The 18302-nt window shown below is 32.1% G+C and overlaps 1 protein-coding gene across 1 annotated transcript; it reads right to left on the bottom strand.

Annotated features, from left to right (window-relative positions):
* Positions 1-13712: 13712 nt before the first annotated feature.
* LOC139902693 (uncharacterized) lies at positions 13713-14066 on the bottom strand. The gene has a single exon (XM_071885298.1). The coding sequence runs from the start codon at positions 14064-14066 to the stop codon at positions 13713-13715; it is 354 nt and encodes a 117-aa protein (XP_071741399.1).
* Between the last annotated feature and the right edge of the window lie 4236 nt (positions 14067-18302).

Genomic DNA, 18302 nt, shown 5'->3' with positions numbered 1-18302 from the left:
TTGCTTATATGTGATACAAGCTATGTGCGTGGAGTCATACATGCTTTATTCAAGAAAACTTTGCATTCACAAAATCATCACCGTGTATCTTATTTTGACTTCATTGTCAACGGATGTATTATGGTAAACTATTATTTATGGTGATTATCTATATGTAGAAATCATCAAACGTTGAAAACCTTAGAAATTGATATTCATTTATTGTGTACCTTTTGAAAAGAATGCAAAGTTTACAAAACGTATCATATAGAGGTCAAATACCTCGCAATGAAATCAATGAATGACGTGTTCGTCCATATGGATTTGGAGCGATCGTCACAATTATGGACAAAACCAGATAGGTATCAAATAAATCCAGCCCCAGATAAATAAATTAAAATCAAAACGTCAAACATCATGATTACGGAAGTTTAAATAAGCATAATACTTTTATTTCATATTTCATCGTACTTTTATTTACTGTCATTTTATTTATCGTCATTTATTTTTACGCTTTATTTGTATTTTTAATTATTGTACGCACTTTAATTATCGTCATTTATCTTTATGCTTAATATTTAAAATCGACAAACCGGTCATTAAACGGTAAAACCCCCTTTTATAATATTACTACCTATATATAATTATATATATTTGTATAAATATAGTTGTTAAAAATATAGTACGTTATCACTAGCTCCCTGTGGAACGAACCGGACTTACTAAAAACTACACTACTCTACGATTAGGTACACTGTCTATAGTGTTGTAGCAAGGTTAAGGTATATCCCATAAATAAATAAATAAATAAAACTTGTGTAATTTCGTCGTATTTCGTAATAAATAATAATAGTATTTCGTACACCTCCGTTCGCACATCAATGTCGAAAACTCTCAAACAAATGATTTTCTTGGGATAACATCCAAATATGGAAATGAAAGGTTTTTAAACTATTCTATCAACCGGACGTACTTGTCTCCCGACGAATATCATATGATAAGCTTAAAAATATGCCAATGTGTTTGTAGTTTTGGCCGATGAAGAATAGTTATATCGTATTTTTAATTTGAAGTTTTTTAGATTCGTTTTTAAATTATCCGTGTAAGGTCTTTTTAGCTTAAACAATTATTTTATTTTTTATAATTAATAATAATATTAATAAAATTAATAATAATATAAATAATAATAATAATAATAACTAGAAAAAGTAGCCCTCGCGATGCGGCAGGCCTTTTTTGATTGAATATTCATATTTAACGTAGCGTTATATATTTACAGAATTAGAAGCGTGTTACCATGGGTGTATTTGGATACACGTGGTTAGTACCTAGCATACATAATGTTCTGGCATTTTTGACGACAGGAAGATTGCCTTAAAAAAAGAACGGAACCGTCAATATGATGTAGTGAGTTTGAGTTGTTTATTGGACGTGTATGTATATGTAAGAAAGTTAGCCCAAAATATTTAACATTTTTTTAAATACGTCCGTTTCGCGTATAGTTAGTTGCATTGTGTTTGTAAAATTATTTCGAGTTGAGCGGTGATGTCGAATAAATTTAACGTATAACGAGCGAGAAGATAGGGCCCGTTAAAAATTTAGGTGGCGTTTATTTAAGATTTTTTATTAAAATTGTAAAGTTACATTTTACCCCTTTTTAGGGGGTTAGAAGTGTAAGTTGGGCACAGTTTGGGGGGCTATTGTGTTTCTTTTTTTCGTCGTTTTCATTTTGTCAAACGACCAAATGTTGCATTGCATTTAGTATATAGGAATAAAATAATAATAATAATTATTATTATTATTATGAATAATAATAAATAATAGTATAATATAAACAATAAAAAGTTAAATACTAAAATAATTAAGGTTAGTCAATGTAATGGAAAGAAAGAGGATTGAAACCCGCGCTTTGTTGCGGGGTGATATTTGTCGGTAAACAATCGGTTAATTAGACGTTTTAAATTCAAAACAGTTAACTTTTGAAAAAAGCAAGTGAAAAAAATATTGTTGGTTTTACATCTTTAATGTTATTTTAAAAAATATTTGTATTTGTATTTGTATTGTATATTATTATATTATTATGGGTGTCGTAAGGTAAGGTTAATAAACCATAAACCATGCAAGATTAAAAAACCAACATGAAAAGAATTCACGTGTCATCTCAGCTTCTTTATACTGTACAACTGTTCTTTCAAAACTATTTCCGAATGTACAACTGTACAACTCTAAACCTTAAAGCACTGGATGTGGTGACGCGTCAGTTCAGTGTTAGTTCAGCGTCTTGCTGATGACTGGACGCTGACTGGACTGACACTGGTGAAAAAACAGGAGAATTGGGAAGAATGTCAGTTCAGTGTCTTGTAGAGAGAAGATAAGATCCACCAATTATTTTTAATAAGTAATTTCTTATATATTTTTAACACATTATTAAATAGAATTAATAAAAATACGAACAAATATTAAATTTAAAAATACATTAAAGGTCCTAAAATACACTTTTATTAAAAAAAATTATCCTAAAACGATTACAATTAAAAACCTAAAATTAAAAGTTATTAAAAAAAGTCCTAAAATTACTTATTAATCCTAAACTTACTTATTAAATCCTAAAAATTACTTATTAAAAATAACAACAATTTAACGGCCATACCGAGTGGGAGATTCGGATTCATGCGAAGACGTATCATCGTCTCGATCGTTCGAAGCCGGAAGGCTCCACACGTTCCTACAGTACAACGTGATACGTTTGTTCTTCAGTTTGGCCTTTCCGACCATTCGTTCCAACACGGCTTCGGATTGAAATTCCTTGAACAAATCCGTGACCTCGTCACAGTACCAAACATCGGCGGCTTCGCAATCTACCATATCGTGTATAAAGCTTACAACGCGTTCTACATCGAAGCCGGTAACATCTAGAGCTTCGAACGATTGTGTGTACCCGTCGAGCCAATATTGGCGGTTATCGGATAGCTCGCCGTTGTAGTGCACGTCGAGGTTGATCAAGCAACGATTGGCCATATTTTTTTTGTGAAGGAGAAAGGAAATTTTTTTTTTTTGTTAAATGATGTAGATTGTAGAATATTTGTTGTGTGCGTAAATAATGAAATTAATGGGTTATATATAGGGATGAATAAAAAAAAAGTAGGCAACGGATATAATTTTGAAAATGGAGCCCACAAAACAACCAAGCACCGAAATCTTGGCAGCGACGCCGGCTCTACCGACGCAACCCCGACGCCGGCGCGGTGTGGGGCGACGGTCGGTGGGATAACCGACGCCGGGGTGACATCCACCACACCGTGTGCTCTTACACTTCACATCACCACCATCATTCACCATCACTATTATCATCGCCAAAACTATTTCCGGACCACCTCCATCACTTTAACTATCACAATTACTCTCCCTTTTGCCACCCCACAAAGTGCGGCACATCAACGACAACTAAAAAATCTCCGGCAATCCTAACTTTTCAGATCTACTCCGTTTTACCCGAAACCATGTAACACCACCTACACCATAAGAGTCTTCTAGCTTTTTTTGAACACCCCTTAAAATTTTCATTAAATTCCGGCCGCCTGAGATCCTTTACGCGCCGCCACGCGTTTTGCCGAAATTATTTTGTCTTGCCGGGTTCTTCTTTTTTTCGACTCGTTTGATATCTCCGCTATTTTTACGTTTTTTATTCTTTATGTTTATTACCGGCGGTGGTTGTTACCGACGCTGGTTCCCGGTGCTGTTTTTTGCCCGTTAATATATCTGATTTTTTTTTTTACTTTTCTAGAAAATGTTAAATCTAATGGTTATTTGTAATGGTTTGCTTGATCGGGTCGCTGATGGTGGCCGTGGCAGGTGGATTATGGTGGCAGTGGCGGTAGCAGGTGGTGGTTGGTGTTGGAGTGGTGGTGATGGTGGCAGGAGGTAGGAGGATGATGGTGATAGAAGGTGTGTATTCTTTGTGGGAGAAGTAGTGATTATTAAGTGTTGGATGTATAAAGGGTATGTTTGGCAAAATTAGCTGGAAGCTGTAAGCGTTTAGCTGCAGGTGTTTAGCTGAAAGCGTTTAGCTGCACGCGTTTAGCTGAAAGCGTTTAGCTGAAGCTTTTTAAATGTATTTAATTGTTTGGCAAAGTAGCTGGATGTGATAACCCGGAAATTTTTGACCAAATTTAAACTTAATCTTTAACGTTTCCGACACGATAAGCAAAGTCTATAAAGTTGAATCTCAAAATTTTTGAACTATTCAATTACCTTTCAATTGTTCTCAACGATTCGCGAACAATTATAGGTAAATACATACATATATATACCATAACTTGAAAACGTAACAAAGTGTGGAGTATATGATACTTTGCATTAAACTTATTGGTTTGATTATCTGATTGATATATTTAGATACAGAGTTAAAAGATTATGCCAAATGATTGAATTAAAAGATAATTATTGAGTCCCTTAAGGATTATGATATTATTACGGGTCTCTGTTGTAAGGTCCACGTTGATTTGGGAAATCATTCATTCTTAACGGTATTCGGAATAAATGGTAAAGTGTTTGTTTAAATAACGTAATTTGGACACATACAATAATAAGGAATATCAACTGTTGGAATTAGATATATGAATAACTTGCGATATGTATTTTAAAACGTGTTTATTAATATCGACAATATATATTTAACAATACGATAAAATATAATATTAACTTGGTCATAAAAACGAATTGTTATTATATATATATTAACAAATAGCGAGACGATGATTTATAGAAGTAAATGATCAAAATACTCGAAAGTTTAAGATATACTTTGAGTGGTATAGTTTAGGGATAATTTAAGGCTATATTTTGACAAAGGTACGTGACACGAAATGTAAAATACAAGTTTTCTCAGCGTACGAAAGGACATTTGAAAAACCGGAACCGGGACATAAGTCGAGTGATGACGTACGACTTATCGGAACAAAAATTACAAGTCAACTATGCATGTGAATTTAATATAATATATAATTAATTATATAAATTAAATATATTATATATATGATATAAAATTATGTCGACAAACAAAAAGTTAAAAATTTGTGAGCTGGATCAGAGGGCCATGCGATCGCATGGCCTTGAAGCACAAATCCCATGCGATCGCATAGGGTGCTTTTTCAGAAAAGGTACTATAAATTCAATTGTTTTGCTCGAACATCACACACACTTACACAGATATAGATATATACTCCGTAATATTTATATTATTATTATTATTATTATTATTATTAATATTATTATTATAATTATTATAATTATTATTATTAAAGATTAATATTAATATTAATCTTATTATTATCAGTAGTATTAATATTATTTTTATTAGTATTATACATAAAATACTACGACGAGGTCATGTTCAAACGATTTCAAAAATGATTTTCGAGTGAATTAAAGCTAAGGAAATTATGGGTTATTGCCAAGGAGGTTATGGGTAATGTTCGGGGGTATAATTGTGAATCAAACTTAGTGTTTATCATCTCCGTTACGTCTACGTACTTTTCTACAATATTGAATCTCAATATTAATACGTAAGCATTTATATTTTATATTTTATAAATTAATAGTGTATACATATTATGCTAAATTTCGTCGTTAAACAGTTTATAATAAATCACGAATTAAATACATATATTACGGGTAAAAGGTATATGATATACATGTTTTCGGAAAGCTGGCGAAAAATCAATAACTTTTCATTTAGATATCGAATAGTTTCGAGGAACGAATCAAAAGATATGGTCAACTGAATTATAATTGACATTAATTGGAATTGCTTTTTGAATCTGCAATTAATACTTAAACAACTTGTTTACGAGATTGATAAAATGAATTTTTGAATATTACCAACCGAGTAAATGAATCCTTATATAAGGTACGTCTAGTTTGTTGAACTATTGTCAAAATTGAATTTTTGAAACAACTTTGAATAACTTTTGTATGTCAATTTCGAGTATTAGAATTGTGATACACTATGGCCTGACCTAGCTTGATAGACATTTATTGATCAACATATGTTCTCTAGGTTGAGATCTATGATTATTTGATATACCGACTTTCGGTCACATTACGATGAACAACTTTATGTGCTGCTAAGGTGAGTTTCATTTGCTCCCTTTTTAATTGCTTTTGCAATCTATATTTTTGGGCTGAGAATACATACACTTTCTTTTAAACACAATGGATACAAGTACATACTAAATTCTACACTAAGTTTGAACCGAAAATCCCTTAGCTTTGGTAACTAGTAACTGCCGGTTATAAGAACTGGTGGGCGCGAGTAATAGTATATGGATCCATAGGGCTTGATATCCCCGTCCGAGCTAGAGCACTAGCCTTTTAACGGACGTATGCTATTTGAGAAGCGTACACGTTGGTTTGCGTGTATTATTAAGATGATTATACAAAGGGTACAAATTATATATACGTTAAGTTTAGTTACCAGGGTGTTCAATTTCGTAGAATATTTTGATAAACGTTTCTGGATGAAACAACTGAAATCTTGTAATCCATCTTTATATACAGATTATACGAAACATACAAACTATGAACTCACCAATCTTTGTGTTGAAACTTGTTAGCATGTTTATTCTCAGGTTCCCTAGAAGTCTTCCGCTGTTTGCTTATATGATAGACAAGCTATGTGCATGGAGTCTTATATGGCATATTTTTCAAGAAAACGTTGCATTCACCAATTCATCATCATGTACATTATTTTGACTGCATTGTCAACGGAAGTACTATTGTAAACTATTATATACGGTGATTGTTTATATGTAGAAATCATCAGATGTCAAAAACCTTTGATTTAAATATTCATTTATGGTGTGCCTTTTCAAAGAATGCAATGTTTACAAATCGTATCATATAGAGGTCAAATACCTCACAATGAAATCAATGAATGACGTGTTCGTCCATATGGATTTGGAGCGATCGTCACAGTTGGTATCAGAGCGTTGGTCCTAGCGAACCAGGTCTTGCATGAATGTGTCTAACTGATAGTTGTTAAGATGCATTAGTAAGTCTGGACTTCGACCGTGTCTGCATGTTAAAAGTTTTGCTTATCATTTCTTGTCGGAAATTACATGCTTATCATTCTTAAGTCTAGACACGTTTTCCTGCATTTATTGCATAAATAGTGTATAGACAAAAATTCATATCTTAGCGTATCTGTTACTGTAAACTTTTCCTGATATCTTCCGAAAATTTCTCCGTGATTTATGAAATTTGGTATTATATATACATATGTAAATTATGTATTGAAGAATACCAAACTAAATTCTATAATCTAATTCATATCAAAAATCATCTCCCTAATTATACAAGATGGATCCCGTATCTAGTTCAAACTCTGACAGCTATTCTGATATGGATATTCATCTGAATTCCGAAGACAGTGTAACCGGAATGGATCAACCAATTAGCCATCATCTATTCTGGATGAATTGGGAATGGGTTCGTAGCCTACTTAATTATTGGAGACAAGAAGAAGGCGATCCCTTTCATCCACCACATTGCCCTCTTGGCGAAGAACCTGAAGCACTTACCGGCGAACCTGTTCGAGACACCATTTTCTCTCTCATTTTCAGAGTATCTCGTCACGATAATATACTATCTCAAATTCTGGATCTTATTCATCCGCTCGTCCGAACCGCCAATCATCCCAGTGTAGTAGAAGAAGTCAACGAGCTTCGTGCTCGGGTAGTGGCTTTGGAGAATATGGTGCAAAGGTTACAAACACCAGCAGCATCACCGGCATCAACAGTACCACCGACAACAACACCAACAGTACCATTACCACCACCACCAACATCCGCATCGCAAACCTCCACTTCATAATCTGTTCCACGAGCATCAACGTCATACGCACCGTAGTTACCAAGAAATACCAGCAACAATAACCGATGAAGTATTAACTCATTTCCCCTGAAAATTTTTTATGTATATTTAATATATATGAATTTTGAAATCAAAATAAATATTTTCGTACTAAGCTATTACGTGTGAATCTTAACTGGTAGGTACTACTCGGTTAGTTCATATTACTAATATGCAATGATGTACATCCTTCCTTAACAACTTAACCATTGTTAACTACAATCTCCGTTTCAACTCCATGAATTCCATTTCATAATAAACCAAGTGTATTAATCAATTACATAATTGATTTTACATTTTCAATTTCAATATACTCGAAACTTTTCAGAAAACATCATCTGTGCCTTGTAAACTTCACAAAAATTCCACGAGCACCAACATCCTTCACCGAGGAATATCAATAAAAATAAATAATGAAGTATCGATTACATTAGCGAAATACTCCGCAAAGATTATGTAATCTTTAATGTTTTAGAGATTAATCATTTCTAAGTCAAGCCGAAAATTAAATGAGCTTAATATGATATTAACTCATTAAATCTGTGTTACATCTGAAAAAAATATACATACATATATTTTCATAAAGACGGTAATAAAAATTCTTTTGTACAAAGTATTAATTGTGAAATCTTTAACGGGTAGGTAATACCCGGGAAATATATAAGTTCGCAATTATTATGTTACACTGTACATTCTTCAACTTTGATTCAAAAATTATTAACTATGCTCACAGCGATATACAATCGTTTCCATACAAATTCAATTACATATTCTGATATTGACATAGCAGAATCCAAGTCAAGATTTAACAAGTGACATCATTCTTAGATCTCTATATCTTTCAAAGCTATACTTTGACTTCAAAACGGTGAAAGATCCTTTAGCATTGTTATTACCGAAAATAATCTTGCAATTTCTTTTCAAAGTATCCAGTTTTATCACACTTCCAACCAGTCAACTTCAACTTTTCAGATTAAGCCTTATTGTAACCTTGATATATACGTTTTGTTACTGGGGAACCTTTCATGTTCCGCCACATTAGCAGTAAATTTACCAAACAACTTTATTAATCCTTGACCTTTTGAAAAATTCTTATACTCATTGAAACCCTATCATGTACTCATCCACATCTTGTAACAATAATTTCCATACCAACCACCGGGAATTAGCAATCACTATTTTGAATCTCGCAGCATTTTCTACGATAACAGTTATATATATATATATATATATATATAACATCTATCTTCTAGAATTACATATTTCGAATGTGAAGTTTCTGAAAAACACCCCAAACTACGAAACTAGTTCTACGAATTTTGGAAAAATGCTGATGAAGCAGCAAAAACTATAAACGACTTTAACAGTCGAAAGTTTGATGATAAAGAGTAGTGTGTTGGAAAAGCACAAAAAAGAGAAGGTTTGAAACTGGAAAACGGGTTGAGCAAAGTATGAAGGAAGCTGTAGACAAATCACAAGGACGAAATCTACCTTCAAAGAATCCAAATGATTCAGTGTCTGCTGAAACCATTAGTAAGAATCTTACTTCTTATTCTAAACCTTCACAGACAGATTTTCCGCATCATCCTCTGATATTAGAAATTCTAAGATATCATCGTATCTTCCATTATAAATATCCTCCATATTTCTGAAGATATTTTCATAACTATTCTTATCTGAAATCATTTATCTCTTCACGCTATCTGTGTTACATCATAAAAGAAACTATTTTAGTTTCTAATTTCTGAAAATTTCGAAAAATGGATGTTTTTGAAGTAGTGTTGGGAATTGAAGCATGAGTTAGTATAATATAATGACACTTGATCAACGTGATTATATTACAGTAAGTCATGCTGAGTTTCTAATGGAACGTGATAAAGGTTCACAGATCATACCCTCATCATGAACTATGTTACATAACTCTTTCATTCTATTTAACCTCTAAACATATCAAGAAAATATTTTTCTTGATGATTCGGTCTTTTTCGAGGTATTCTGGTAATTTGACAAGTCAGATTGTGCCATTACCGTTTCTTTCTTAGAACATTAATTATGTTCATTTCAAAATCCATACCTACGAATTTTGGACCATTATTCGCTTGACTTAAAGTCGGGAAGAGAAAACGAAAGCATGAAGCTCCGAAATATAATGAAAAATATAAAGCTCGAAAACAACCCCGAAATTACAAACCGTGTATATCAATGCGTATAGCAATATAAAGACACGGGAGAATGAAAAACAATATAACCCCAAGGTAATAGTAGAAGAAAATAACCTCCACTGGTGGCAGATGAAAAAGAAGAATGAATGATATGATAGCCAAGAAAATATCAAGAATCAGAACTGGATGAAGCATTTTCACAAATCTTTTGTAAGTTTGAAATAAGAAAGAAGATTATAGGAATGGTGAAAATAAATGAAACGGAAGAGGTTAATTTATAGCAAAATATCAGACATAGCAATCGAGGCAGATTACGCATTTAATCAAAGGAAATCCTAATTTCCTTAAATTCCGAAGAATCAAATCTTATTTAAATTATGAAGATTTTATATTCCTTAAATTCCGGAAATCAATCGTTACTACATCAAGAGATAAGACGAATCTCTATTCTCCATTTCACTCTATTACGATAACTTCTCTCATACGCTTCGAGTAATCGGATTGTTTTATCCGTATTATTCAATGGTGATAAAATTCTATTTACCAACTCATATTCGTCATGAAAACATTTTTATTGTCAGCCATGACGACCTCACTCAAATTTCGGGACGAAATTTCTTTAACGGGTAGGTACTGTGATGACCCGGAAATTTTTGACCAAATTTAAACTAATCTTTAACGTTTCCGACACGATAAGCAAAGTCTGTAAAGTTGAATCTCAAAATTTTTGAACTATTCAATTACCTTTCGATTGTTCTCAACGATTCGCGAACAATTATAGGTAAATAGATACATATATATACCATAACTTGAAAACGTAACAAAGTGTTGAGTATATGATACTGTGCATTAAACTTATTGGTTTGATTATCTGATTGATATATTTAGATACAGAGTTAAAAGATTATGCCAAACGATTGAATTAAAAGATAATTATTGAGTACCTTAAGGATTATGATATTATTACGGGTCTCTGTTGTAAGGTCCACGTTGATTTGGGAAATCATTCATTCTTAACGGTATTCGGAATAAATGGTAAAGTGTTTGTTTAAATAACGTAATTTGGACACATACAATAATAAGGAATATCAACTGTTGGAATTAGATATATGAATAACTTGCGATATGTATTTTAAAACGTGTTTATTAATATCGACAATATATATTTAACAATACGATAAAATATAATATTAACTTGGTCATAAAAACGAATTGTTATTATATATATATTAACAAATAGCGAGACGATGATTTATAGAAGTAAATGATCAAAATACTCGAAAGTTTAAGATATACTTTGAGTGGTATAGTTTAGGGATAATTTAAGGCTATATTTTGACAAAGGTACGTGACACGAAATGTAAAATACAAGTTTTCTCAGCGTACGAAAGGACATTTGAAAAACCGGAACCGGGACATAAGTCGAGTGATGACGTACGACTTATCGGAACAAAAATTACAAGTCAACTATGCATGTGAATTTAATATAATATATAATTAATTATATAAATTAAATATATTATATATATGATATAAAATTATGTCGACAAACAAAAAGTTAAAAATTTGTGAGCTGGATCAGAGGGCCATGCGATCGCATGGCCTTGAAGCACAAATCCCATGCGATCGCATAGGGTGCTTTTTCAGAAAAGGTACTATAAATTCAATTGTTTTGCTCGAACATCACACACTTACACAGATATAGATATATACTCCGTAATATTTATATTATTTATATTATTATTATTATTATTATTATTATTAGTATTATAATTATTATATTTATTATTATTAAAGATTAATATTAATATTAATCTTATTATTATCAGTAGTATTAATATTATTTTTATTAGTATTATACATAAAATACTACGACGAGGTCATGTTCAAACGATTTCAAAAATGATTTTCGAGTGAATTAAAGCTAAGGAAATTATGGGTTATTGCCAAGGAGGTTATGGGTAATGTTCGGGGGTATAATTTTGAATCAAACTTAGTGTTTATCATCTCCGTTATGTCTACGTACTTTTCTACAATATTGAATCTCAATATTAATACGTAAGCATTTATATTTTATATTTTATAAATTAATAGTGTATACATACTAGTGCTCGAGTGTATATATTTATACATGCTTGTATGCTAAATATCATCGTTAAACAGTTTATAATAAATCACGAATTAAATACATATATTACGGGTAAAAGGTATATGATATACATGTTTTCGGAAAGCTGGCGAAAAATCAATAACTTTTCATTTAGATATCGAATAGTTTCGAGGAACGAATCAAAAGATATGGTCAACTGAATTATAATTGACATTAATTGGAATTGCTTTTTGAATCTGCAATTAATACTTAAACAACTTGTTTACGAGATTGATAAAATGGATTTTTGAATATTACCAACCGAGTAAATGAATCCTTATATAAGGTACGTCTCGTTTGTTGAACTATTGTCAAAATTGATTTTTTGAAACAACTTTGAATAACTTTTGTATGTCAATTTCGAGCATTAGGATTGTGATACACTATGACCTGACCTAGCTTGATAGACATTTATTGACCAACATATGTTCTCTAGGTTGAGATCTACGATTATTTGATATACCGAGTTTCGGTCACATTACGACGAACAACTTTATGTGCTGCTAAGGTGAGTTTCATTTGCTCCCTTTTTAATTGCTTTTGCAATCTATATTTTTGGGCTGAGAATACATGCACTTTATTTTAAACACAATGGATACAAGTACATACTAAATTCTACACTGAGTTTGAACCGAAAATCCCTTAGCTTTGGTAACTAGTAACTGTCGGTTATAAGAACTGGTGGGCGCGAGTAGTAGTATATGGATCCATAGGGCTTGATATCCCCGTCCGAGCTAGAGCACTAGCCTTTTAACGGACGTATGCTATTTGAGAAGCGTACACGTTGGTTTGCGTGTATTATTAAGATGATTATACAAAGGGTACAAATTATATATACGTTAAGTTTAGTTACCAGGGTGCTTAATTTCGTAGAATATTTTGATAAACGTTTCTGGATGAAACAACTGAAATCTTGTGATCCATCTTTATATACAGATTATGCGAAACATACAAACTATGAACTCACCAACCTTTGTGTTGACACTGGTTAGCATGTTTATTCTCAGGTTCCCTAGAAGTCTTCCGCTGTTTGCTTATATGATAGACAAGCTATGTGCATGGAGTCTTATATGACATATTTTTCAAGAAAACGTTGCATTCACCAATTCATCATCATGTACCTTATTTTGACTGCATTGTCAACGGAAGTACTATTGTAAACTATTATATACGGTGATTGTCTATATGTAGAAATCATCAGATGTCAAAAACCTTTGATTTAAATATTCATTTATGGTGTGCCTTTTCAAAAGAATGCAATGTTTACAAATCGTATCATATAGAGGTCAAATACCTCGCAATGAAATCAATGAATGACGTGTTCGTCCATATGGATTTGGTGCGATCGTCACATTTGAGCTGTTATAAAATAAATAAAATGACAAAAATGGACACTAGAAAAAATACTTAAATATCATTATTTTAGTGTAATAAAACATAGTCATTACCAAATAACCGAAAACATATATAATACTACTAATAACAGAAAACATATATAATACTACTAATCATTAATGACGATCATTCCATATTGAAGTAGCAATACTGTTACGAACATGTTTCATTTCATTCCTTCTTCCTTCAAATAGTCCTTCGGTGCGTGTGTCATGATTATTAACATCATTAAGCTCATCTCGTGGTATATAATTTGGATGTTCATCGATTATCGCAAACATGATATCTTCTTGACTATTAGTACAAATGTAGTTATGCAATGCAAATGTAGCAGTGATAACATCAATTTGTGTTTGCACACTAAACCTTGGCATTTCACTAAGTATGTGAAACTGTTTCTTCAAAATTCCGAATGACCTCTCAATATAACTTCGTAGAGATGAATGTGAACAGTTGAATGCTTCTTGCATATTATTTGGGGGCTCTTTTTGAAATTTTGAAAACTCGATTATATCTATAGTTTCTATTAAAATCCTATAATGATGATGTCATTATTAGGCTATTTCCTTTGTTAATAAAAAATCAAAAATAAATAGAAAAAAATATAAGTAATCTTGATGATGTCATTAACATTAATTAAATATTTTATTATTTATTTAGGATTTTTATCATATATACCCTTCTTAACTTTAATAATAACATATTTACCCACTTAAATATGATTATATCATGAGCCCATTTTAAACATATAAACTCATCATATTTGCTCATTTATTCAACCTTAATGTGATACGTCTTTATGCCCTAATTTTTTTAGCGGGAATTATTCATGCTTGCTTTTTTTCTTCTCCGAGCTATGTACTATGATATTAACTACCATAATCAATACATGCTAATCATCTAATCCTCAACGGTATAAAGCTATTATAAGGTGAGAATACATAATGTGATCACTATCAGGTATCTTTATATATCTTTAGCTGACTGAATTTTTTTTATTGTTGTTAATTTCTCTTAATTGATAGGCTACGGATACTATAAATCAAGTTTCGTCAATATGTTTGTAAAAACAATGACAAGTTTCTTAGTCGGAATATGTGGTTCAACGGGTCATTAAACTAAATGACTTTAGCATTTACGTTCACTTAATACATAAAATACATCATTAAACTGTTTCATTTAAACAAACTCGTGAATTCACAGGTCATTTCACTAGTTGTTATATATATCTCTAACTAATGAATATAAAATTGGGCGGCCCATTTACTAGTTGATTATATTGATGATAAAAATAAAAATGCTATCGATTATATTAATCCACATATTGATATATCTCTATCTTAACTGAATGAGTCAAAATATTGCACTACGTGGAATTACGTGGAAGAGGTACTACAATTTGAAGGGTAGTCACATAGACACCAAAAGCTCCTATTATATCTTAAACGCTAGTTGTTGAAGCGTTTCATCAACGAGCTTATTAGAGCTTTTTCAATCCCAGCAACAGCTTTAATTTTTCATAACCAAACGAAGCTTTTTGTTAGATATTAGCTTTTTCAAAAAAGCTAAAAGCTAAAAGCTCTAAAAAGCTTCAAAAAGTTCGTTCCCAAACATACCCAAAGACCAAAATGCCCCTGAAGGGTAAAAAGACTGTAGTACCCTCGTGAACAGTAACATCTCATGAGGTTGAGTATATTTAGATAATGTGTATGATGTATGTTAGTGAAAAATGATGAATGAATGATAAGAAATAATGCTAGATATGTTACTATTGTGACAATTTGTTAATTTGAAAAAATGTGTTATGGGTTGAAGGTGTCGTGTTAGGATATTTTGTCGACAAAATTTCATTCCTCGTCTCTGAACTTTACATCAAATTTGACTCATCGTCCTTTTATTTTGTGCATCCCTCGTCCCTAATGTATCACAATTATACATCCATCGTCCTCTCGTCTAGTTTCTGTCAATTTTGATCGTTAACTTATGTCACATGACAAGCACATGAGGGTATTTTAGTCATTTCGTTGTTTTCTTCCCAGTTTTGTTTTATCATCTATAGACACAAAATGTACTACTAGTGCAACACATAGTAAAAGTACTCTATTATTAAAAAATCAAATACCCAAATTTTAAAAGACACCCCAAATACGTATATGAACTTTCTTCTTGCAACAGAAACAAATCGAGTTGAATTCATCTTCAACCTTCATTCATCTTCAACATCTAAAACCTACGAATTAGGTGTTTATCATTGAGAGGTCATAACTTTTAACAGAGTTTAAATCCGTGATTAGCAATAAAGACCGAACCTTCGTGATCTATTAAATCAGATTAACAGGCACTATTTAACAAGATTTGATCTCGTGTTCATCTTCGTATGAATATTCAAGCTCGTTTTGATCTCCGACACAAATCAGCAACTTTAAGATCAAATTGAGCAGAGATTTTGAATCATAATCATTCACTTTAACTTCGTGATACCTCAATTTGGAGTGAATAACATCACAAATTCCTAAATTGAAGAGTCAACAATTTAAAATAAAAAGTCAACCGATTTTTTGGGTACAAATTCGTGAGATTCATGATTTTACAGGTGTTAAATCGATTTGCTGAGCATTCGGTAATGATTTTGCAACATGTTTTGGGTTGAACTCAACAGCTGAATCACATCAATACCGAAAATCAAATTTTTCATGTGTTCATGAAGAACTTCGACTGTTCATCATTGATTTGTCAACTTTGTAATGTTTTGGATCTGCCATAACCACCATCGGTTTATAATTGTTTGTTATTATGGTTTACGTAGGAGATGACAAAATGAAAAAGGGATCCGAATGAAAAATGGATCGTGTGAAGAATTGGGGGAGAAAACCCTAAATTGATCTGGGTTCAGTTGTGAAGAATTGGGGTTTATATCATAGAAGAAGATAAAATAATGACAAAAATACCCCTACATGATATGCACGTGATAAGAGGTAATGACTGGTTTTGACAGAAAGTAGACGGGAGGACAAGGGATGTAGATTTTTGATACATTAGGGACGAGGAATGCACACAAAAAAAGGACATAGAGTTAAATTTGATGTAAAGTTCAGGAGCGAGGAATGAAATTTTGTCTATTTTATCACAAACATGCTATTATCCTTTAATGTAACCACTTAAATAACAAAACAACGTGATAACAAAACAACGTGATTTGATGACAACTACAAAACGAGCATATTGTACTACCCTTCTTTTGTAAAGCTCAAATTTCTATTAACAGAAGGAATACAGTATTTAAATGGACTCTCAATATCTATAGTACATAATTTTAATTACATGCATCTTTTCTTCTCTTTATTTTTTTTCGAAAAATACGAATACTCACATAGAAACGATGTCATTTTTCAAAGGAAAATGTCGTCAACAGGAAATACAAAAGGACAAGGAGAAAATGGAGAAGCTCGCACCTAGAACGTAACCATCTAAACAAAAATTATATATAAACGAGTCTCCCTAACATCCCAAAAAAACTACAAACATACTAATAAAAAAAAACGAGAAAAACATGTAAACACAAGGAATGAAACCAAGCGATAAACATAGGACGGACCACACCAAACAACCTCGAGGACCCGCCTTTTTCAATTTTTCATTAACCATATTTTTCAGAGAATTTTTCCCTGACTGAATCTCAATCTTGTAGGACAACACATTATCTCCATTAACCATGTTATCTTCTCTATCTATTACCAATTATGCAAATTTAATAGTTACGTGTACAATCATATTACATCACCTGTCTTCTTCGAATTGATCAGTTTCAATCTTGGATTTGAATAATCACACACCTTAAGTCTCTTTTCCACTCCTTGAAGTCGATCTTCAATATGGGACTATTAAAATACAATGCAAATTTAGAATAATATGGAATTAGTAAATGTATATGGGTAAAATATCTAGATATTAATATGTATAAGAAAATATCTAGATATTAGAATATGAGAGAAAAATCTAGAAATTGAAATGTAAAAGAAAAATCTAGATATTTGTAGGTTGTAGAAATATCTAGATATTTATATATCCATGGAAATATCTAGGTTCTAGAATGTTCCATGGAGTAGTATAAATATGGGGGGAGATTTCATGTGTGAAGTTGTGAAAAGAGTGAGTTGAGAAGTAGTGAGAGTTGTGAAGAAGTGAGAAAAGAGTGAGTTAGAGAAAGAACGCTTACAAGTAGCGAGTAGAAAGAAAGTGTGGTGAGTGAGTAATATTGTAATTACATTTTGTATTAATAAAAGTGTTCTTTGTTAAGTTTCCCGATTAAGCCTTAGTTTGTGTTTAAGTTCTTAGTGCACTTGTGTTATTTTTATTATATGGTCGGCTCTGCCGCCTAAGTGATATATGGTCGGTTATACCGCCTGAACGATATATGGTCGACACTGTCGCCTAAGTATTATTGTGCACTAAGGATTTATAAAATTAAAGGCTAATCAACGTCAAAGTGTTGGTGTAGTGAGTCTAGTATAACCTAGATCCTCTATAGTGGGTGTGTTGGGCTCGTCGAAGCTTCCAACAATTGGTATCAGAGCGGGTCGTTCGGGACCATTGCTAGTGGAGGTACTCATCAGTAAACGTTGGACGTTTACATCGACTTGTTTTCACCAAGGCTCTAAGGGAGATTCTGTCGGAGCACAGTTAGGAACTGTGAAAGCTCATCGGTC

This window comes from Rutidosis leptorrhynchoides, chromosome 3, assembly GCF_046630445.1.
Source record: "Rutidosis leptorrhynchoides isolate AG116_Rl617_1_P2 chromosome 3, CSIRO_AGI_Rlap_v1, whole genome shotgun sequence".
Lineage (NCBI taxonomy): Eukaryota > Viridiplantae > Streptophyta > Magnoliopsida > Asterales > Asteraceae > Rutidosis > Rutidosis leptorrhynchoides.
This window is presented reverse-complemented; position numbering and strand designations above follow the sequence as displayed.